Source organism: Pithys albifrons, chromosome 17 (assembly GCF_047495875.1).
Source record: "Pithys albifrons albifrons isolate INPA30051 chromosome 17, PitAlb_v1, whole genome shotgun sequence".
Classification (NCBI taxonomy): domain Eukaryota; kingdom Metazoa; phylum Chordata; class Aves; order Passeriformes; family Thamnophilidae; genus Pithys; species Pithys albifrons.
The window spans coordinates 9,814,206-9,838,301 of record NC_092474.1 but is presented as its reverse complement, the minus strand read 5'-3'; the positions used below and the strand labels follow the sequence as shown (position 1 = coordinate 9,838,301).

At 44.8% G+C, this 24,096-nt stretch overlaps 2 protein-coding genes and 1 long non-coding RNA gene across 12 annotated transcripts in view; 2 read left to right on the top strand and 1 right to left on the bottom strand.

Annotated features, from left to right (window-relative positions):
- Positions 1–10: 10 nt before the first annotated feature.
- KLHL22 (kelch like family member 22) lies at positions 11–15,890 on the top strand. 5 transcript variants are annotated; one of them, XM_071571792.1, is made up of 7 exons: positions 11–243; positions 8,086–8,337; positions 9,228–9,393; positions 10,546–11,264; positions 12,398–12,590; positions 13,783–14,016; positions 15,033–15,890. In XM_071571792.1, the coding sequence occupies exons 2-7, from the start codon at positions 8,111–8,113 to the stop codon at positions 15,408–15,410; spliced, it is 1,917 nt and encodes a 638-aa protein (XP_071427893.1). In that variant the 5' UTR covers positions 11–243; positions 8,086–8,110; the 3' UTR covers positions 15,411–15,890. The 5 variants fall into 5 exon arrangements, with proteins under 5 accessions (XP_071427893.1, XP_071427892.1, XP_071427896.1 ...); XM_071571791.1 differs by having other exon boundaries at positions 8,069–8,337; XM_071571794.1 differs by lacking the exon at positions 11–243 and adding an exon at positions 5,815–6,135.
- Positions 1,486–22,534, bottom strand: LOC139679766 (uncharacterized). 6 transcript variants are annotated; one of them, XR_011699237.1, is made up of 6 exons: positions 22,052–22,534; positions 20,815–21,139; positions 19,235–20,693; positions 14,452–14,511; positions 8,192–8,269; positions 1,486–6,709 (listed from the first exon to the last, which is right to left on the bottom strand). It is a non-coding gene; the product is annotated as an uncharacterized lncRNA (long non-coding RNA). The 6 variants fall into 6 exon arrangements; XR_011699239.1 differs by lacking the exon at positions 8,192–8,269 and having other exon boundaries at positions 1,486–2,174; positions 6,647–6,709; XR_011699236.1 differs by having other exon boundaries at positions 1,486–8,269.
- The window catches only part of CRKL (CRK like proto-oncogene, adaptor protein), a 17,517-nt gene continuing 15,141 nt past the window's right edge, over positions 21,721–24,096 (top strand). Inside the window, exon 1 of the mRNA XM_071571797.1 lies at positions 21,721–22,540. Coding sequence (XP_071427898.1) covers positions 22,227–22,540 — 314 coding nt within the window. The 5' untranslated portion in view covers positions 21,721–22,226. The remainder of the gene's footprint in view (positions 22,541–24,096) is intronic.

Below are 24,096 nucleotides of genomic sequence, written 5' to 3'. Positions count from 1 at the left end.
GCGCGCCGCCGGCACCAGCCCCGAGGGTCGCGGCCGCCGCAGCCCCCGGAGCAGCCGCGGCGGGACCGACCCGGCGCTCACCGGGCCCGGCCGCGCCGCCGCCGCTCCGCCGGTACCCGCGGGCCCTCGGGCGGCGCCGGGGGCCGCCCCCGCCACCCGCCCCGGTTCCGGCCGCCGCCGCCCCTCCCTCGCCCGGCGGGTTCCGGGTCGCACATGAAGGCGGAGGCGCCGCCGCCGCTCCCGGTAGGTGCTGCGGGACGGGCGGGGGCGTGGGGTCCGCCCGGGGCTGCCCTGCCGGTCCCGGCGCTGCGCGTTCCCCGGGGGTGCCGAGGAGCCCCCGCAGCCTGGCCCGGCCCGGCGCGGGGGTGCCGGGGGGAACGGGAGCGGTGCCGGTGCGGGGCTGACCGGGGGCGGCGGCAGGTGCCGGGGCGGGGGCGGCACCGCCGGGCCCCGCAGCCCTGGCCGTGGTGCTGCCGCCCGCACCGAAGCCCCGGCGGGAGCGGGCCGGGCCGGGGGCGGCCACAGCGGGACCCGCCGAGGGGTTTGTCAGCCGGGAAGGGACCGTGAAACCGGGACGGTGCCCCAGTGGCTCCCACCTCCTCGGCACCGGCCTGGCTGCCCCTCCAGGGCTGTGCCACCCCAGCTGGCCTTGCCCCGCAGAGGGAACTGCCCGTTCTGTGTTCCTCGGGGGAAAATGTCCCAGGTGCAGCGCAGAACCCACAGATCCCTCCAGGGATAAAATTAATGGGCTGAAGAATATGAACAAATTCATGTTTGATAGAGAGATGGGAGCTGGAACGTGCTGGAAGAGACCTTTGCTCTCTTCCAGGTCACTTAATTGTATTTGGCAGAGAAATAACTACTTTCTGCCTCTTTTCTGACTCTTTCTAACTCTTTTCTCACTCTCTATTTGTTAGAATACTAAAGAGTCCTGATTGGTTTAAGCAGTACCACAAACCAGGTTCAAGTCTTGCCAACTTGCTGAGTCTCAAGATTCATTGAACATGTACCATTGACTGATTTATAAACTGTCTATTTTGGCATAGTTGTTCCTTAAAGAGTTTAATCCCATAGAAACCTCATTTAAAAAAAAGGTGTTGTTCTCATCATGGGAAAGACTTCAGGATTTTTGGGAGGCTTTCTAAGAATTCTTGGGATAATTAAAGTGATTTGGTCAGAACACATTCCTGAGAGGTTTACCGGGTCTGTCTGGACAGAGCACTAAATGCTGTGTCCTGAGTCTGGAAAAAAATGGAACTTTAATGGTAGGCCAGTTGTTTTTAGGGTAAGCAGGTACACCCTGCCTAAATCTTGTTGGTTTACAATCCTTCCTTCAAAGACAAGCAGCTACTCCATCCAAACCAGAACATGACTATTGAAAGATTTGGATTAAGAAATAAGTCTTGTTTCAAGATTAGGAGCAAGAATAAAAAAAAATTAATCAAACTTTTCAAACGATGATGAAGCCATAAGAGAAAGCATTTTAGTACTATATTTAATTTTTGTTTTCCTTATTACAATTTCTTGGTAGCATTTGGGCCACAGGTCACCTCCTAAAATGCACAACAGAAAATGTAACAATTCAGTGAATTTGGGTAAGATGCAAACTTGTTATGGTTAAGGCAAAACATTCAGGTTAGAAATCTCACACTTTTTAGGTTATGCTAGGGGAAAATTATTTTAAATATCCATATATTTAAATATAGATACATTTCATGGTTGTTTTGCCATATACATATTAAATATGAGATGTTTTATTCTTGTTACATCTTAGAAATAACATGTAATAGTCTTGGGCGGGGGGGGAATAAACAAAACAGAAAGAGCCCAGGTGTTTTCTGAAAGGAATGAATGCCAAAATTTGTGAGTCAGTGGAGGTCACAAAAGCTGCTTGCCAAGCCACGCCCTTTGGTTTCCTCCCACACTCCAACCATACTCCTGATGCTGGAAACTGCAAATGGCTCAGCAACAGCCCAGAGTGTGTGACTGCGAATTTCCATCGGTGACGTAAAGGGAGATCGTGTGTGCGGAGCAGGGAAAGGCATCTCATCATCTGAGTGTTCAAAAATAATGCTGAGATATTACAGAGTACCAGATATGCTCATTTTTTCCTTTGGAGGGGATCCTGGTCCAAAGGAGTTGTTAGGGTTGTTGCTTGTGTTTGTAGAAGGTTCCTAAAGGGCAGGATTTCAGAAAGATTTATTTTAGTGCAGCTGTGAACGTACAGAGGGACGATTCTGAAAGAAGCACTGCTGGGCAAAGCTGCTGCCTTTCCTTCCCCCTCCTTCTCCTCCCTTTTCCTTCAGAAGGCGTGAAACTGGGTTAAGTCTTGTCTACACATAGTGGTGAACTTAATTGTCTTCCATGTAGCAAACAATCTCACAAGTGCCCGTTACAAATTATCATGTAGCTGGTGAATTATTCCGGTTTGTGCGCTCCAGTTAGAACAAACAATAGTTTTGCTCTTCATTTTACATTGTTTGTGGCTTTACAGTTGTTTTCTGAACTGTTTTGGCAGGCAGCCAGCTGCCTCCCCTTTCTGCACACTCCGTGACCAGCTGATGTGTTGGTTTGTGTGCCCCCTGCCCTGCTGGAATTGTGGTACAGAGCCAGGTTCTGCCTCTGCATCTGCAACCCCTCGGACTCAGCACAACCAGCATTTTGCTCTAGTCTTGCATCTTGCCAGCCTTGCAGCTGATGCCTGGTTTAGATCCTAACCCTTGTTACTCCCTAGGGAGAAATGAAGATGTGGAAAGCCTTGGGGCACAGATATTAAATTTCCCTCAGTGCACTAAGACTTTTAAGAGCCTGATGTATTTGCATCACAACCAGCACAACACACTGGTGGTTCTGTATTAGGGAAAAGCTCTGACAAATATGGCCTGCAAGAAAGAGGACAGAGCTGCAATGAGGGGCATCAGCAGATTGTGAGAGTGGACCAAGAGGAGCTACATAAATTTCAATGTCAAAAGCAAAACCATGCACCTGGGTCAGAGTAACTCCATGTACTGGAGACAAGCCTGGCTAGAAGGCAGCTTTGGAAGAAGAGAGCCTGGGGGTCCTGAGGAGCAGCAAGTTGAATATGACTCCCCCATAGGGCCCAGCTTTCATACTGGGCTGTGTTAGCAAGAGGTCACAAGAAATTATTATTTCCCACTCTAATCAGCACTTACAAGCCCAGAAAATCTGAATGCACCATGCCCAGCTTTGAGCTCTGTACTGAAAGAAAACCCCAAGAGATGAGTGGAGGAACCACAGGGGGCAGGAACATGTACAAGCAAGGGCAAGGCAGGAAGACTGAGTTTGTTCATACAGGGAAGGAAAGGATAAGGGCAGAGCCAGTAGCCATTTTTTAAGCTACCAAAAGGGTACAGGAAAATGTAGATCCAAACTCTTCTTTGTGGTGCACAGTGCAGTGAGTGAGAGGCATCACAAACTGCAGGGAAAAAAAATTCAGATGGATAAAAACCCCAAATCTGGTGGTTAAACAATCAGTTTTCTGATTATTGACAAAGGATGGAGATTTTGCACTTCACTAGACATTGCTCTCAGCATCCTGACCTGATTTTGAAGGTTTCCCTACTTCGAGCACAGATTGGACTAGAGACCTCCCAAGTTTCTTTCCAGTCTAAATTATTCCACAATTCTAAGAAAGCCTGGGACCCCCACCGAGCTGGAGCCACCTGTCCATATGGCAGTAAGCTAAACAGCTTTGGATACCCGACACCAGCAAGCTCTGGGTTATTTTGGGCGCAGCTGATGCACAAGGAAATATCACTATCTGCGTAAAACACTTCTTTGTAGAGATGTAACTGACAGCCACAAGCTCTTGAATACAAAAATGTCTGAGTTTCCATAGAAACTAACTTGGATAATCCTTCCTGCATCCAGCCATTTGTCTACAGTAGAGAATCAAGGCTGTCAGCACAACTTAACCAAAAAGCCACCCCCAAATCCACACATGCACCACAGAATAGCAGCATCACTCCATGGCCTGGGTGCTGGTCATAGGAGGGGTGCAGACTTGGCTGGGTGTGTGTCATACCATGTAACACCAACAACAGATTCAGCACTCTGAATTATCTACACCAAATTCAAAGCACAGGATCAGTGCATGAACTGTCTCACCAGAAAACAAGGGCAGCACAGACACACCGTGGTGTAACAATTGCTCAGCACCTATTTAGGTAGGGCAGGCACTGCCATGCCATTAACTTTTCCCTTCCTCCCTTCTCTTCCTTCTAGCTGAGCTCTTCCATTCCTAAGCCTTGTGTTCTTAAAAGGAGGAGGAGGATTTTCAGTGAGTACAAGAGCAAGCCAGCACACCAGTTTCTCAGTATTTTGCCATTTGGATGATGAAGCTACAGTCCATTCCCTAAATTCCTCCTCTCCCAGTGCCAGCTTCCTCAGACATAAGCCACATACCTTTGTTTTGAAAACACATGTTCTGTTGTGGATCAGAGAGGGGTTTTTGATTTAAAAAAATTAACCATGACACTTGTCATGGGCAGTTAAGGAGTTATTTCAGTTGAATATTCAGAAACCTAAGATTTCTGCTTTTTCATGCCAGTAGTCTGCAGAAACATGTTGTGGAAATGAAGTTCGAATACAAGATACTGACACAGAGTTACCAGCAAGTCACTGAGACACTGTAGCTTGTTACCAGAGACCACTAGTGAGACAGTGCATAATACAGCAAATAGAAGGAAGTGGTACATTTCCTTCATACTCCCTCCATTGCAAGGCATGGCTGGCTTCTCTTCATTCCTAAATAGAATCTAGACCCAGAATATAGAAAATTTCAGTCTACTGAAAAAGAGCAGTCATCTTTCTAGGTACCCCTGAGGGTTTTGCCATTCATGGGGGGTTTTTTTGTCTTTTCTACCAGCTCCTAAAACTACATAGGTTGGAGTTTAGAGGCTTTCCTTGGCTTTTGGCTCAAGGAAGACTTAACCACCTATGTTAGTCAGGTACCATAGACTAATACCACAAATGCTCACCTTTAATTTGATATGTTGGAAACAGTTCATTAAAATGATTGGAGTGAGAATTTTTCTAGAGCAGTCTGTTACCCCTGGTTAAAACTATGCACAAAACAGGACATAGATTCACTGAGTAGCCACAGTGGGAATAAGAAACTTCACATATCCATGTACAAAAAGAGGTTATGAGTGCTGGCAAACTTTAGACCACATACACTGTACCCACTCAGAAGTATTCAACATGTTTTCCACAGCACCACTGACACTTGACCTACACACCCAAAACTGGTCAGTGGCAAGTAACTGTGGGTAGCAAAATACTCATGGGAAGCTACAGAGAGTGGTGAGTTTCCATATTGTTGTGTCTCTGTGCTCCAGACACACCCAAGGTACAACCCAGGGGCAGAACTTGAGAACAAGAAGTAGGAACGGACAAAATTCAGAGAGTAGAATATAGGAAATATCTGTAGGCTCAGCTGTTGACTAGCCAAAAATCAGCTGTGGAGGATGGTTCAGCTGCACTCCCACCATCTGTGTTTGACCACACTGGGCTTACCACAGCTCTGCCAGAAGGGCTGGTTTGTTCAGCTACTGGTAATAGTTGTGGGATAATTCAAGTCCAAATCTACTAGAACTAGCAGTGAGATAAACTCCCTGCAGGGCTTTAAGACAGCCCCACTTGTCACTGAAAGCTGTGCAGATATTAATTTTCATACAGGGTATAGAATCCCTGAATTATTTATTTTCCTATTTTTTATAATTTTTGTTTATTTACTGTGTTTCATAATACCACTTGATACTCCTGGTTCCAGTCACCCAGCTTGTAAGACCCGGTCCCTTCTGGGGCTTTACATGTCAAAAGCTTCATCCCCTTTCTGTTACTCTTTATTTGGATACAGAATATATTCTGAATAGTAGCTGTCTACAGTCATATGAATTAAAAGTAGATAAATAAAGGCTTGGCATGATTGTACAGGTTTCTCACCCTATGCTGCATATATCATTCTCTCTCTCTGGAAACTACAGTACATGTCTTTGCTCACACTTGCTACAGGGGTTCAGTGACCTGTGGAGTTTTATCTTTCATTATCTTCCCTCACCTCTCTTCCGCCAAGGACTGCACTGCATGACACACTGGGAGATTGTATCAAAGGTCAGGCCATTTCATGCCATTTCCCCTACTCATGAAAAGCCTTTGAATTCAGAAAATAGGTTGTTTGTTACTTTCACTTCTGCTTTTTGATACAATGATTTTACTCTCACAGAGGCTTCTTTTGTACAGCTCTCTAAGAAGAGCAAAAGATGTAACCCATTGTGGAGCATTAGCCACATTAAACTGCATTAACAGAATTAATCTGAATCAGTTCCTCATTTGGATCATATCTCACCTTACTTTGGTTTTGTTGCATTTATTCCCTTTTGGTAAAATGGGAAATTACTGATCAACATCTTATGACACTCATTGTTTTGATTGCCTTTCTTTCTGTATTATCCCCCTTGCCTTAATCCATCACTCTTAGTATTCCCCAGGAGCAGATCAAATGATACAGTAATGTTTTGTCTGCTTCCATTTTATTTCTAGGAAAAGCATCAACCTGTCATGGAAAATAATCCATTACTCATCTCTTCAGCTGATGATGGATAGTTTCCCCTGTATAATCGACCTGAGTGCTCCCCAGAAGGATGTCTCATCCAAGCTCCTCTTCTGAGCTGCTGTCTTGGTTTTGCTGGAAAGAGCAGACAAACATTAATATACTCTTTAAGGGATTTTTCCATCCCATTCACCATGCAATGCCACCTAGCTAGTTTCCTTTTGTTTTGGACAGTGCAGGCTAACTTCTCTCAGGCAGCACAATAAACATTTTCATATTTCTTGGTGTCACCCAGGTAGCTCCTTCCTCACTGCCCATATCTGCAGTGCTTTGAGAGATTTCCTGTGTGCTGCACTCGCTGTCTGTTGCTGGCACAATTAAACAATGGTTCCATTTCTTCACTGTTTGTTTGGATTTGCTGGGTTTGTTCTGCTTTTGCTTCCCTGACTGCTGATAACCCCTTGTGACTGTCCCCTCTGCCTCTAAGCTGTTTCCCAGGCCGCTGGAGGAGAGGAGAGGCTGCTATAAATGTGTTAAGCAGCCATATCAGCTCAGTTATTTCCTTTTGCTAATTTGGGGTGTTTTTTAATGCGCTGACAACTGGATAGAGTCTATAAGCTGTAACTGCTACAACTTCTGACATTCTTCAAAGACAATGGAAAGGGTAAATTACAGGATGGTAGAAGAGGACTCATGAGACTTTGAGTGCTTAACCATAGACACGAAACACAATCATTTCCAGCCAGCTTTTTACAGGTGTTTCCCTGTGTGCCATAGGGGACCTTCCCGCTATGTCAGTGGCAACAGCAGAGAAAGGTACAGGGTAGCCCTGTGCAGTGTGTGTGCCGGAGGAAATACTTTCTCTCTGCAGGGAATCACAGGGAAATGGAGAGCAGTTGTGCACAATAGCTTGAAGTTGTCACAAAAGAGAACTCACTTTGAAGCCTGAGTTTCATACAGTATTTTGCAAAATTATAGTTAGAAATGTGCTCAGCTACAGAAAATGGAAAAAGCAAAGACAGGGAGAGAGGAGAACTCTGATTCTCTGGTCAAGAGACAGATGGAAGATGCAGTTTATATTGCAGCAAAGTTACCTGAGGATATTAGGCAATTTGGAATTTGGCAAAAATTCAGTCTGTTTTTTTATTATAAATGATGCAGAAATTCAAAAGAAGTAAAGGGTTTTGGTCATGGATTGGGATATGAAACTCTTGCTAAGAAAAACAGTTATCCCCATGTGATACATACTCTGACTCTTGGACTGAAAACCCAAGAGTTAGAATACTTGTTTGAAAACCCATGTTCTGCCACTTTGGTGTGCTGATGTCCATCTGCCTATTTCCAGTATTATAATTCAGAATAATTTCTTCAGGGCAGAACTGTCTCTCCATTGACTGAAGGGTTGCTTTGATTTATTTTCAGTGACGGGCAGGGGTCAGAGGACCATTTGTAAAGCAAAAGGCACAAACCTTTGCTGATTCTGTTGCCTCACAGATTTCATTCTGCTACAGCTGTGGCTGAGCATTTCTGCCTGGGATGGCGGAGGACCAGGAGCTGACTCAGCCACACAAAGCTCAAGTGGAGCCCTCCCTCCAGCAGCGCAGCAGCAACACGTACCGCAGTGCCGAGCACTCGCAGGCCCTGCTCAGTGGCCTGGTGTCCCTCCGAGACAGCAGCATCCTCTTCGATGTAGTGCTGGTAGTGGAGGAGAAACCCATTGAGGCTCATCGCATACTGCTCGCTGCGTCCTGTGACTATTTCAGGTACACCTCAGTCTGGCAGTAACGAGCATGTGTCTGAATGTTACTGAACCTGCAGCACCCAAATCTTCTGCCTTGGCACACTGCCTCTGGATCTAAAGTCAGACCCATAAGATGGAGCTGAATGTGTTCAATATACTAACTGTGGCTTTATTCATCTCTCTGTTGTTTCTCTACAGAAGTAAAGCTCTTGTTCCTGCACACTGAGCTTACCTCCACTAAATCCACTGCCTGTGGTACTTGGAGGTTTATAAAGAGGAGAGACTGTATGAAGAGATGTCTTCTGCCTAAGTGGCTATTAACATATCCTTAGCATTGTAAGACTTTGCCCATTGTGGTGATCATTTCATAATAAACAAAAAGTCACTGGAAGTGGGTCACTCTGTTATTTGCCCATTGTCTGGCTCACTGTGCATTAAACCAGGCATTCCCCAGTCAAATTGATGAGCAGTTTCTTGAACTGACTATATTTCCATAGAGCAAACAAACAAATCACAAGGCAATCCAGACAAACTTCTAACTGGAGGAAGAACTGGTCTAGCTTAGAAAAAAATCCTCAAGTCCCAAGTTCCTCTGTTTTAACTCTTCCCCCACAGCCAGAGTATCTGCCTTTGACCATTGACTGTCCATATGTCCTGGGTCTGTATTTAAGTCCTTCAGCTGTGAACTTTAACTTTTAGGTGGCCCCTACTGTTTTCCTGCAGAATGAAGAGTTACTTTCGTAGGTCATTGAAGACCTGTACTCTTTGTATCATTAGCTTAGAGAAGAAGTGTCTAGCTAGGTTTTTATCCTTCTGAGTATTTTTTATGTTCCCAGGACAACATAAGATAAGCAAACTGAAAATAGCTTCAATGCAAATCTGCCATAGCATGTGCCATTGTCTGTTTTGCAGAGGAATGTTTGCAGGAGGACTGAGAGAGATGGAACAACAAGAAGTTCATATTCATGGCATCTCCTACAATGCAATGTGTAAAATCTTGAACTTCATTTACACTTCTGAGCTGGAACTCAGTGTGAACAGTGTACAGGAAACCTTAGCTGCAGCCTGTCAGCTTCAGGTGAGGTACTGGGAGATGTGACAAAAAAGAAGCCAGAAATGAACAATGAAAGAAACAGAAAACATGGATATTTGGTTAGATGGAGGGTGAGGGGGTGAATAGGAACATGGATCTGGATAAGGATTTCTGGGGTGCTGTATCCACTAGAACTAACTATGGAAGGGTAGGAACAATGAATGAGTCCTTGCACATCTCATTTGTGCTAGTGACTTCATTACTTACAAACATTTACCATTTCATCCAGAGGACTATGTTATACAGCATTCCCTTCCACTGATCTGCTTATGAAAGCTTCCCTGAAACAGAATACCTCTGGCCTGTGGTAAAGGACAGGGTTTGCTGCCCAGAAATTGTGCTGCTCAAGGTCTTCCCCCAACTGACTCCACAGGCACATAACCTCTCCTGACCTTTCTACAGGAAATCCTACCACTATGGTTTCTGACTAAGTGCAGGGTTCACAATGCCTCTAAGACAGGTTTTTCTCTCTAATTTCCCCTGCAGGTAACTACTGCACAAGGCCTTGGTACCAAGTCTAGAACCCCATGAGTGCTTGCTTTGGTTGATTTTTACATACTTAGCACCACTTTGTTAGCAGAGGGGGTCTTGGTCAGCAGTTCTTTGCTTGCCAGTAGTTCCTCCTGCCAGATACAACTTTAAATTGTATTCAGAAGACAAAACTAAGTACTCATTTTCCTTTCCAATGACTTCCTGTGTTCTTGAGTGATATATTTGTTACAGATACAGTCTTTGATATAGTATGTCTATAGTGCTCTGAAAGAACAAATACAGAGTGACTGTATTTGCCATGTCCTCCATGCCCTCCATGTTCCTGACTGATCCTAGGGAGCCTAACAGAGTAGGCAGCCTGGCTGTCCTGTGCCCCATATGTCTTGGAAGACACATTGCTGCTGCACCTGAAGCCAAGCTCATAGACTTGCAGTGCAGTGTGGCTGGAAGATCTGTTACATTCATGTATGAACCCACGTTGAGTTCCTTTTCTCTGGGGAAAGGTGAATAGGGCATGGTGATCAGACTGTGAGGAGAGCAGTCAACTTGTGGACAATGTTCTTACAGTCATCCCAGGCTTCTGTCCCCTGCCTCCCAAGCATGAGGCAGGTGGTGTTTAAACTGAAAAATACCTCTCTCTTGCAGATTCCAGAAGTCATCAAGTTCTGTTGTGATTTCCTCATGTCCTGGGTAGATGAAGAGAACATCCTTGACGTGTACAGACTTGCTGACCACTATGACTTGAGGCATTTGAGTGATCAGCTGGACTCCTACATTTTGAAGAACTTCACAGCTTTCTCAAGGACACAAGTGTACCGACAGCTACCCTTGCAAAAGGTCTACTCCCTTCTCAGCAGCAACCGTTTGGAGGTTAACTATGAGTTTGAAGTTTATGATGGAGCACTGTTTTATCATTATTCTCCAGAGCAACTGGAGGCAGATCAGGTCTCCCTGATGGAGCCCCTTAAGCTACTTGAGACAGTTCGTTTTCCTCTGATGGAACCCCAGATCCTGCAAAGGCTTCATGACAAACTGAGTCCATGTCCTTTAAAAGACACAGTTGCAGATGCATTAATGTACCACAAAAATGAATGTCTTCAGCCAATGCTCCAGAGCTCCCAGACACAGCTGAGATCAGAGTTCCAGTGTGTAGTGGGATTTGGAGGGATGCATTCTACTCCATCCATTGTCCTCAGTGACCAAGCCAAGTATCTGAACCCCTTGTTGGGAGAGTGGAGGCACTTCACAGCTGCACTAGCCCCCAGAATGTCCAACCAAGGGATTGCTGTTCTCAATAATTTTGTATATTTAATTGGTGGAGACAACAATGTAAGTGGTTTTCGAGCAGAGTCCAGGTGTTGGAGGTAAGATAAGGATAATCCTGCTATTATTTTTATTGCCACTCTGTTGCCTGTTTCTGAGTCAGTAAGCCAATAGCACAGTCAGTACCCTTGCTAGCCAAAAGATCAGGAACTGAGAAGGAGCCTCACTGAAAGAGAACACAAGAAACGAGCCTCGTAGTAACAGGAAGCTTCCAGCTGATGGGATGAAGCCAAGCCAAGCCTGACAGGGTAGGAACAGCTACTCATTCAGGAGAATTACATGTGCTGCTTTCTGCCCTCTTGGTGGGGGGAAGTATTAAAGGTGTGGGAACCTAGAATTCTAGGTTGTCTAGATGCTTTTGAACTTGGATTTTCTGGAAGTCTTCTATGCATAGTTTTTGTCCCAGTGCAATGGGACAAATATAGCAACCCAATTGGGGTTTTAAGTAAAATGGTATTCCCAATAGATTATCAAGAATCTGTGAGCACAATAGTAGCATTCCAGGGTCCTTTTATAGCAATTACTCTCTAACAGGGAAAACAGCAGGAGGAGGGATCAGATTTAGACCTTCATGCCTATTACATTGCAAAAACAGATATAAACCCTGTTGTCTTTATATTGTGGTCATTTTTACTGGTCTTGGCTGAACTGCTCTTATTTTATGGCATGCATAGTTTCACTTCACATCCAGTTTTCTTTGTAACTAAAATTTCCAGATGAGATAGTTTGATCTGAAAGGGAATCATGAGGTTCACTTTGAGCAGCACATATTTGGTGGAAAGGATCAAAGAACCCACTACATATTTATGCCTTTCTTGTGCTCTTGATGATCTAGATTTAGTCTTTGTGCTATTTTTAGACTGTTTTACCTTGTAGAATGGCTTTGTGCAAACAGAGATTTTGATATGTAACCTGACAGCAGTGTATGGAAGATAATGGAAAACACAGGCTTTTATAGCATGATTATGTCAGCTAAAATACATCTTCTAAAAATAGAATCAGAAAACCTTGCTAATAGTAAAATGCTGGCAATGCCAAATTTCACTTTGCTTACAGCTGAGCTCAATCTCAGCCAAAGGCAGTGCAGCAACCCCCAGCAGTGGTGCTGCCTGGTATTCCAGCAATGATTCTGTGGCTGTGGGAAAAACTTCCTTTGATCCCATTCTTTTACAAGGTATGACCCACGACACAACAGGTGGTTCCAGATCCAGTCCCTGCAGCAGGAACATGCTGACCTCAGTGTTTGTGTTGTGGACAACTATATATATGCAGTGGCAGGCCGAGATTACCATGAAGACCTGAGGGAAGTGGAGAGGTATGACCCTAAAAGCAACACTTGGGAATATGTGACACCTCTGAAGAAGGAGGTAAGGAGTGCATTAGCCACACACACTACTACAGTTCCCCAATTACTGATTTAATCTTTTTAGATGTTTTTCTCATATGTAACTTTAATTTGCTGATAGTCAGATGGAAAACAGTAGCCTCTGTATATGGTATAAATGAAGAACAAGAAAATAATATATGTAAATTACAGTTTCATGTTAAATGCTTTTTTTCTGTGTTTTCTTGTTTTTCCCTGCACCTTCATTGTGTTAATCCTTTAAACTATTTAAAATTGAACACATAATACAAAGGAAATCCCCATTCCTTCCAGGCAGGCAAACCAGGAGTCACATTAGTAGAAGCTTCTCACTTACAGCCCTGACAACAGGCTTGACTCCTGCTGATCAGAAGAGATAGTGCCCCAGTAAGAAGGAACATCAGTTTCTATAGACCTTGTAGTTCCTGGACACAGAAGTGAGATTGGGTAACAAATTCTGGAATTGGGATTGTGAGTCTTCTAAATTCTAATACTGGTAAAAAGGAGAGGAGTTTCCCTTTTCAGGTTAAAAGTGATGCAAAGGAGAAAGATAAATACAGACAACTGCTTGATGAATTTTGGTTAGGGATGAAAATTAACATCCTCAGTAATCATTCAAGAAACTATGCTGATTTCTACTACATCTTTTAAAACATATGGGCCAAGTGACCAGCACAAATAATACCTTTCAAATGAGAAACTCAGGACAACTTAAAAATAAAAATATTACTGCATTTTACAAAAGGGATGCAGAGGCAGAAGAGGATAAACAGCTTTCATGAGGTCACAGATAATAAATGTGCATCAGTGCTGAAAATATAAAAAGCCTGAGGATTCAACTGAGTGGTACTAAGTAGGAAAACTTGCATTCCTGATACAGCTGGTTGTGTAAGAAAAATCACCAACAGAAAGCCCTCCAAGTAGACTAGGGAGAAAAGTTATAGCATCAATCATCTCCTAATCAAGGTACAATAAAAAAGGAGACCACTGCAGTTCTGGAAGTTTTAGAAATTCTAGGGTATTTCATTCAGAAATTCACTTATAATCACTTAGAAAGAATTGTCTGCTAGAAAATCCTTTCATATCTGAATAACTCATGAAGAATGTCACTCCCTTAATGTCTATCCCATACTTTGAAACTGAGAGAAATACATAAACCCAGACCTGCCCCTCTTGCTTTCCCATATGGGGTACAGGTTTATGCCCACGCGGGAGCGGCACTGGATGGGAAGATGTACATCACCTGTGGGAGGAGAGGGGAAGACTATTTGAAGGAGCTGCAGTGTTATGACCCAAGGACTGACTGCTGGGAGGTTTTAGCAGATGGCCCCGTGAGACGAGCTTGGCATGGGATGGCTGCACTGCTGGGAAAGCTCTACGTGATCGGAGGCAGCAACAATGATTCTGGCTACAGAAGGGATGTTCACCAGGTGAGAGCATGTCATACTTGTGTCCTCCTTGGAGGAGCCTTTGAGTGCTGGCACTCTGATGGAATGTCTTTCTCCTCCAAAGTATGCAAATAAAACTGTCTGCCCAGCAATGGCTGCTGCACCAGCTCTCCCCACTCAACCACACAGCTCACAATGATTTATTTACTGTTTGTCTTGAACACCTGGTCTCACCCACAAATATCAAAGCTCTGGCACTTGGAATGCTTAGCAATTTTAAAACATCTTTGATGGATAACATTCATTGGCATGCACATACCCAGTAAGGAGCACATCAACTAAATTGAGTTTATGTTGTCTTCTCACATGCATTTTTATTAAGTTGAGGACTTCTGAATTACCAGTGTCTAATTGCAGGACAGTGCTGTTAAGGATATGTTGGATGGCCACTGTATAATGCAATTGAAGGTACAGTACCTGGTGATGTCTGGAGAGAATTCTCTTGAATCTTATTCCAGCTTCTAGAACTGCTAAAGACTGGAAAAGAAGATAAGAAAGTAACTGCTCTTACACAGCCAGTAGAGATGGCAGAATTAAATCTAGCTGAAGAGTGTGTCTGAATGATAAAAAGGTACTTACAAGTGAAAGCAGTTATCCAAGTAGGTACCCAATGAAATCTAAAACTCTCCAACATATGGTGCAGAGACAGCTTAGCAGATTTGTCATATTTGTATGTTCCAGCATACTTTTTTTCTTATGCAAACAGATGCATTATGGCTGGGCTTTTATTAGCACGTCCCCATCTCTTTCACTTTTGTATACATTTTTGGAATGACATACAGCTGTTACTGCAGCAGGGTCAGAACTTGTGATTCAAAGCTATGTGGCAACTATGCACAATTTTCTGCTGAGTGCTGTACTTCCACTACACAGTGATACACATCAACACACTGTCAAAAGACTGATGATATTCCTTCCTAAATAGTTTGCCATATGGCCAGGCTCTCTCACTAGGATACAAGTTCAATTTTGGCTAATCTCTTTTTCTTTATTTCCAGGTTGCCTGCTATAAGCCAAGCACTGATCAGTGGACAAATGTGTGTCCACTTCCTGCAGGACATGGAGAGCCAGGCATTGCGGTCTTAGACAACAGGATTTATGTCTTGGGAGGCAGATCCCACAACAGAGGAATCCGTGTGGACTATGTCCACATTTATGATGCAGAGAGAGACTGCTGGGAGGAAGGACCTCGTCTGGAGGATGATATTTCTGGGATGGCTGCCTGTGTCCTCACTTTGCCCAGGGCCATTTTAATGGAGACAGAGAAATGGCTCTCAGAGTGGCATGCAGACCAAATGAAGCATCATCTTGACTTCCCTTCAGAAGTTATGAGTGTATCAGACTGGGAGGAATTTGACAATTCAAGTGAAGATTAGAGAACTTTTAATATTTATTTTTTTGCCAGTGGAAGAGGAAGTTAAGGGTTGGAGAAAATACCTTCCCTTCCAGCTTTTACCAGCTTTTAGCTTGAACTAGCTTTTTGAGATTTTTGGGTTTCCTTTTATTTGGTAATAAAACTTCCTAGCCAGCTCAACACAGGAAGGTGACACCTGGTGTCCCCCTCCTGTGCCAGGTGTCAGACAGCTTGATTGGTTTTTCAGCAAGGTTGAACATACTGAAATAGGAACAGTAGCAACAAAGTCTGAACCTTCATCTCATCTGGGCATGCAGCCATCCTTGTAAATGGGAGAGAGCCTGTGAACTGACACCCACTCCTGAACTTCTATACTGCAAGTTCTGTCAAGGCAGTGGAAAGAAGATTTCTAGAAAATACTCTCTGTACAGAGTATGGCAGTCTTATCGTTCCACTCAGACACAGTTGTTCTCAACCATAAATTAATAAATTCTTATCAGAACTTTTTTAACTGCTGTCTCAGTTTTATTAACAGTGATGTGGAGGCTGAAAGTAAGTGAAGTTAATTAGATCCTATACTACTACTGTAGTATCAGCAAAATTGCACCAGCCTGGGAGATGGGCAATTTTTTCATTCTTTTATTATATGCTTTAGAAGAGTATAAAGAGAACAGCCACAGCAAAAGAAAAAAATAATAATGAGATAACAAGAAGTATTGAAGATTACACTGGTCCAAGACCCTGCAGTAGCTAAGCTAATGCCAGGAGCTACAGCTGAGAAAGATAAGGCATAGTAAATCCTTCCTTCATGAGGCCTTAAAATAATTGGTTCCTGACCACCATCTTGCTTAACATTAGTTTAGAAGCTGACTTAAAGCCTGAACCAGTGTGATACCTGAATAGTGTAAAAGGGGTGGCAAGTAATCAGTGCCACCAGAGAATGCTGAGAAACTACCAAAAGTACTTTTAAATCTTGTAGCTATAATGGAGTTGCAGAAGGGCAAAACCAAAGTGACAATCACAATTATACAGTGCTAGTCAAGTGTCATCACATCACGACAAATACTGCACATTAAGGTGCTACTTCAGAGACATGCAGTGAGTTCCTGGATACCCATTACTTGGGGATATTCTGTTATGGAAACAAAGATGTTTTCCAAATGGATCTAGATGACTCTACATCAGTGGAAAAGGATTCAAGAGTATTTGCTCACTTCTTTAAATAAGTTCACCAGCTCTTTCTTGGTAAGAGGGGCATTTGTTGGATTTTATTCTCCAGCACAATTTTCACTTCAGTCTCTGAACCTTTCTCAATTGGTAAATAAAACAAAAGACCTGGTAACTGCAGACAACTCTGTTTATGAGCTTTTTCAGAAAATTCTTGAGAATGAACTCTGGACTGCACACAGAGTTTGGAAATACAGACTTTATTACACAGGAATATTTAGAGACCGCTGAGTATTTCTGTTTTGTCTACAGAGTTCCTTTTAATGTGTAGGAATTAAATGTGGCCCTCAGATATAAGAACATATCTCTCTGACCTGGGCATGGCTAGAACCACTCATTCTGGACTGCAGATGCTGCAGTGGCAATTTGTTTCACCTGCAAACAAGTGATTCAAGACTCAGCAGCTCTAACTAACCCCAGACAGTTAACTCAATGCAGTGCATTTTCCATTTTAAATAGCACTGCTTGGCAGACAATGATACTGATGTTATACAAAGTTATAGGGTTATTTATGTTACGTATATAAAATAGCATTTAGCCTCTTTAACAATGAAAAAAGAAATAATCAATACAAAGTTATAGGGTTATTTATGTTACGTATATAAAATAGCATTTAGCCTCTTTAACAATGAAAAAAGAAATAATCAATCTTTATCTGGCTCCTTTTCCTATGTGTACCACTAGAGGGTATAACTTGCTATTAGAAATAACCATGCTGAGTGGCTGATTCTTAGATGACATGGATTCTAAGACATTCAGGAGTAATAAATAAGCCAAAGAAATATCTTGAGAAAACTGGGGGGGGGGGAGCTCCAGCTTCTACCCTGTCACTCCTTCTGTGCTTGAATACTGATTTTTAGATAGTGAGCTCATCTGTCACTCCCTTTATCAGCGTGTGCAATTTTGTGATTGCATTATGCATTAATGTTGCAGTTGGATGCTGTGCAATGCAAATCAATATAAGGCTTAGAATGCAGTTACAAGGAAATTACTTTTCCTTAAAGCAGATGATCATCTACCTTAGTGCTGCATTATTTTTTCTAATTCTTTTTAATTATTGGTATAATACCCTTAAGTTACATGAACTAAACCTAAGGGCAGGTATTATGTGATAAAAACAAAACTTCTGTTGCTTTCACCCCCAAAATTTCTTTACATCCCAGTGTAACAGGACTGATGAAAGTTACAGTATGCATTGTCTTGCATTTATTTTGTTTCAGTAAAAACCCATGGAGTTTAGCTTAGCTCAGATGATCCTAGTCATTTAGATGTAGCTCATTTTGGTCCTTTTTAAACCAAATTACTTTGCTTTAAAATCGGCGATTTTCTCTAACTTGGCAGACATAAAGCACTTCTTGTTTACTGCAATGACCTGTATAAACACATTGCAGGAGAGATTACAGATTGATATACAGAGCTGTCATTATTATTGATCAGTTTTCTATCACGAATGATGCTTCAAGAGTCCACTTAAGCTTTCTGTTACCTCAAGAAAAATGTGTATTCATACAGATTTTCAGCTCATTCGGTATTTTTTTATTTATAAATTCTCTGATGTCCTAAATATGTCAGTCTTGTATCTGACAGTAAAAAACATTAATTTTTTTTACAGTAAACCCTCCAAGACAGGAGAACACAAGATATTGTGGACAGATGGACAATGAACTAAGAAAGCTTTAAGTTATTTCTGGTCTGTAAGAGAACAATCAAACAGCTCTTCCAGAACTGAGTGATCAAAATACCAACACTTAAACTGCTGATGCATTAGGAAGTCCAGAAGAATAATAGTTAGGTTTCTTGATGATCTATTTTCCTATTTCCTGCCAGCACTGAGGTAAATCTGTACAGGCATAGTTGCCAGATTTGTAATTAGTGGACTTGTATCCTGAAGTATTTCAGGCTGCCACATTTGCAGAACTGATTGTGATTGATTCAGTTTTTGTTTCATAACTGCTTTCACTACTGTATATCTTCTCCAGCTGTCTACCTCCCAAACCAACATATTCTTTCCCATTTCCTCAGAGTTTAAATTAGGGTTGTTAATTTTGCATTGGAAGCATACCCAGTACTTGGTTTGAAACAAAATAAAGATTCTTATTCTGTACCCTTTACAGAAATTTACTTACTTAGAGATCAGCCACATGTACAACTTATTTGGCATTCAGCCCAGCTGATGGGGTAGAAGCTTCTGGTGAAAGGAAGAAGGAGCAGCTGGGCACAGGGAAAGAGGTACAGGACCTTCTCAAGGGAATATTCTGCCAAGTGAGTTTTTATTTCATCAGCAGCTGATGCACTTTGAGAGCTCCCCACCTCCTCCATTTGGCCATGCTCTGAGGGTGGAAGCTGCCAACAGGTGAACTCAAAGAGCATAAATGTATTTATATGTAATAAAAAGGTAAAGTGGTATCAGACATTCATCCATTCTTCTTAAACCAAATGCAGCTGTAGGAATGCAATACATCTGAGGTGACTGTCTTTAGTCTTAGAAGTTGAAGCCCAGTACTATCAAATAACATTAATAATCTTGAAGAAATCCCCTTCTTCTCGTATGGAAGTGGAATGTGGGATCTTTTACCTAAACAATCTGTTCTAGTTTAACCAGTTGTTGAAAGTCCTTACCTGAAGGAGGCACACAGTCTGCATCCATACAAGCTCAGAACATCTAAATGTGGCACTTCCTTCCAGACTGAAAACCTCTCCATGCCTTAGAATCCTCTCTGGATGGGCACATGTGTGTGCTGGTTCTCCAGCATCAGTCCAGCCCCTGCAATACTGCACAAAAACCAATTTATAATTAATACTCTTTATTTCTGATGTTTCAACTCTGCCTAGATTTTAGTATTGCCCCTGCAAAATGGAGGCAAAATCACTATGTACTTGACCTACTACATTTAATTTTCATTTTAACAAAAATTGTAATTCAATCAAATGCAGCAATAGCTATGATTATTTCCTTTTTATATACTATGTGTTACTAAATCTGCTGCTAACTTGTGGCTTTTGTAATTATCTTTAAACAGTATTTAGCATGTTATTGCAAGTCCAAATGCTATCTTTCGATCTGTATTTTGGTCATGGCCAAACAGAAAATGATCCAGACCTGTTCAAATGACACAAGAAAACATCATAATCTTCATAATCTATTGCAGCCTGTCTGCAGGTATTTCAAACTGACTCTTACTGGCAGATACAAGCACTTAAACCAGTAGGAATGGAGCAGAGTGATAGCTATGAAGTAAGCTTCCCTAGCAATGGATGAAGTATTTTTGCATAGATGTGGATTTTCAGATGTAATTATTCATCTCTGGGTCACTGTTTTGCCAGTGTTGCTGTACATGACTAACAGCTGTTGTTTTCCACCCAGGAGATGGCCGTGTTTCAGAGCCTGGTAAAATGATACCTGTGCATGTATTCAGGACCTGCTGTAAGATCCTTTCATGTTAGTGACGTTATATGAGACTTTCCTGGATGATTTTGTCTAAAACATAACAATGACACTGGAGCAGATTTCCATTTTAGCTGATGTGAACTCTGCTAAATGTCTGCAGACACACAGCCCGTATGTTCCAACTCAGACACCTCAGCTGGCACTGGTTGCCAATGTAGGAAGAAGAACAAAGAGGGGAAAAAAGACTATGTTGTGACCGAGCTTTTGGAAAAGGGAAGGCACGAAAGAAGGATGGCAAAGCTGGGATAACACTGCACAACAGTCCAGTTAGGCACTTCAAGAAGACAAATCTATTTTAGGCAGTCAGCAACAGGACAAAGGGGCACGGGCTCAAGCTCCACCAGGGGAAACTGAAGTTGGAGATCAGAAAAAAATTCTTTACAGAGACAGTAATCAGGCATTGGAATAGGCTGCCCAGAGAGGGGGTGGATTCACCATCCCTGGAGGTTTTTAAACTGAGATTGGCCGTGGCACTGAGTGCCATGATCTGGTAAAGGGACTGGAGTTGGACCAAGGGTCGGACTTGATGATCTCGTAGGTCTTTTCCAACCCAATCGATTCTCTGATTCTATTTCTCCTTTTTAACTGGTTTTTTACTTTCAAGTGCTGCCTCATTTCACCTTGCCAGCCCTGAAGCAAAATGAAAAGAAAACCAAAATTAAAAGCACAAATTACACAAAGTCACAAGACTGAGCTGAAAATTCACACTATTTGAAAAGGTTTCTGGCACGAGTGGGAATTCCTGCATTACCCTGTGGCGCCCTGCCCGTCGCACCGCGCCGGGATCGGGATCGGGATCGGCACGGCCGGCGCTGCGGACCCGTCAGAGGCCCCGGCGCTCGGAGTGGGGTTACCGCCAACCTCCCTCAAATTCCACCAGCTCGGCTGCTCCCAGTGCCAAGGACTGACCCGCCGAGTCCTCCCCGGGGCTTCCTTCCCCGCAGCGCCCGCGACAGCTCCTTCCCTCCCTGCCCCAGGTGTCGGAGCAAGGCTGTGAAGAGGCAGGAAACAGCCTCTTAGAGCACAGAGGGAGTTATCTCGCGATCACAGATGGTTATCAGTGGTCCGTTTTGTTCCTTAAAAAAAATAAAGAATTAACTAGTAAAAACCCAAAGCCTCAGGGGAAGTGCTGTGTGTCTGCACAGCGCCCGCGGTCAGGGCGGTGGCCGCGCTCCGACCCGGCAGGGCAGGGCGGCGGAGGGGCCCGGAGGCGAGGGAGCGGTGCGGGGCCCCGGGCACGGCGAGGACAGCCCGGGACACGTGCCGGGACAGCGCTGAGAAGATGGAGGGTCACCCTCTGATGTCTTAAGACCAAAGGCTGGTCAGTTTTTGTGGGTGGGCCGCGCCAAAGCGCGCCCGGCAGCACCGCGGGGGCCCCGCGCTGTGAGGGGCTGCGGCGGGCGCGGGGCCGCCCCTGCCTCGGCCAGAGCACGTCCGTCCACCGCGGCCGGGAAGGGCTGAGCGACCCTAACCCGGACAGCTGAGGAAGGAGCGCTCTGCCTCTGCCCTGAAAGGCAGGGTTGGACACCAAGACACCGACACCCCACCCCATCCCGTCCCGCCGCCCGGGCCCAGCCCCTGAGGCGGGCGCGGCCCCCGCTGCTGCCGCCGCCGCCGCCATGGCGCGTGCGCGGGGCGGTGTCTGGGAGCGCTCCCGCCGCCCGGCGCCGCCGCCATTTTGGTGCTCGCTCGCGAGGGGAGGGAGCGCGGCGGACGCGGCGCTGCTGCTGCTGCTGCCCCGGCCCGGCCCGCCCCGCGCCGGCTCCGCTCGCCGCCGTCCAGCCCGCGCCGCCCGCCGCTGCTCTGCGCCCACCCGCCTGGCCGGGCCCCCCGCAGGCCTGAGGGAGGCGGGAAGGATGCCCTGCACACCCCGCCGCTGAGGGAGACTCGGGGGCCCTGAGCGCCGCGTCTGGCCAGCCCCACCCCAGCCGCTCCTCGGCCCTCCGCGTTCCGCGGCGCCGAGCTTCCTTCTCCCTTACCCCTTTTACCTGGGTTTCCTCTCTCCTGAGCTGGGCACGAGCCGCTTCCCCCTCGCCCGAAGCCCGCGCCGTCTCCCAGGCCGCTCCGCCCAGGCCTTCCCTTCTCCGGGGCTCTTCCTCCGCCAGGGCCTTCGGGCTCCTCACCTTCCTTCCTCCCCTCCCTCCCCCTTCCCCGGCCGGAGCCATGTCCTCCGCCGCTCGTTTCGATTCGTCGGACCGCTCCAGCTGGTACGTGGGCCCGGTGTCGCGGGCGGAGGCGCAGACGCGGCTGCAGGGGCAGCGGCACGGCATGTTCCTGGTGCGGGACTCGTCCACCTGCCCGGGCGATTATGTCCTCTCGGTGTCTGAGAACTCCCGCGTTTCCCACTACATCATCAACTCCTTGCCCAACCGCCGCTTTAAGATCGGCGACCAGGAGTTCGAGCACCTGCCAGCCCTGCTGGAGTTCTACAAGATCCACTACCTGGACACCACCACCCTCATCGAGCCCGCGCCCAGGTGAGTGCCACCCTCCCCTTTGCCCCACCCACCCCACCTTTGCTCGAGGTGGCACCGGGAGGCGACACCTATAAAGGTGTCACAGTCCAGCCGAGGAGCTCCGGGATCCTGGCATTGGACGTATATGCTGTGTATACTAAAGAAACATTTTTTTTTTCTCACACTGGGCCTTCATAACCCCCTGAGCTTGCCAACCATTATGGTTTGTTCTTTCAGTTAAATCACCCACTTAAGGCACGGGCTCTGTCCTTACCTTGCGTGTGGATGTGTAAAGGTACCGTGTAACTCTGTACCACTGGCTGTAATTGCCTCGCCAAGAGGGTGTGGTCGTGCCAAAGCACGTCACCCTTTTTGTGTTACCCTTCTGGTATTGTCTTTCTGTTCCAAGGATGGTTGAGAAGCTGGCTCACTAGTTTAGAGATGGATGTACAGCGTTGGAGCTTAATTTGCTGTCTGCCCCTCCATCCACACTGATTACAATAGAACAGGCCTTTATGTGATCAGACTGCTTCACCCTGTTAAGTCAGCATTAATACATTCTAGGACAGCATTTCTGAAACTTCTAGAGTGGCATTCCCACCCAAGAAGAATGTAAGGTATTTATTTCTCACAGTTTGGTTATGTCACTCTCCATTTGTATCTGCATATTCCCTATGCTATGCTGAGAAATGCTGCTCTAGGAGGATGGGAAAATGTGACTTGGCTGTGAGCTCCTTCTTTGTCCTGTTCCCAGCATGGGACATACCTGCAACCTGCATCAGTAAACTGCTTATCAAGAACCCTAGAACATATTTCTTATTTTTAATTAATAAAGCCTTTCTCAGCATCCTGTTTCAAAGCTTTTGGGCTTCCTGGATAGAATGAAATTATACAAAAACTAGAAAAGTAGTGATACTAAAAACCAAAATTCAGATTGGTTCACTTCTAAATTCTGCATTTTAACATCTTACTATGTCTTGCAGATTAGCAAGTTCTTAGGGGGGAGGAATAACTTTGAGGTTTATAATCGAAATTTAACCTTTGCTCAGAGCAGGACTTAATGACAATCAGCAGCCTGTCAAAGGTTGACAATAGCTTGTCAAGTAGAAAACCTCAAGTGGTGGGCAGGATGTGACTGTGCTTTAAGAACTCTTCAGGATGCTCACAAGTCTTCTGTGTAGTGACTGCCTAGAAAGATGGGTAGGGAAAAAGAAAGAAAAATCACTTTCACCATTGCAGGAATGGTTAAATGGAGCTGCCAGTGTTATGTGCATGCTTAGACTTGTGGACAGTTGGGAGGAAAAAAGTCTTACACTGAAGCAATCTTTGTGCTTATCTCTGTTCTGCTTAACCTGGATACTCTTGTACCTTTCTGGATGTAAATATTCATTCTTAATCATTTGTGGCCATGGCTGACTTCCTTTCTCAAAACATTTGAAAACTTGGAGCTGACTCCACTTGCTCGCTTGGTATTTGTTAGGAGTCCTGTGTGAAATGTTCTGTGAAATGTTCTGTGAACGTTCTAGCACCACCTTATTTTCAAGGTTTCAGTTGCTCATTGTTCTCCCAGCACAGAC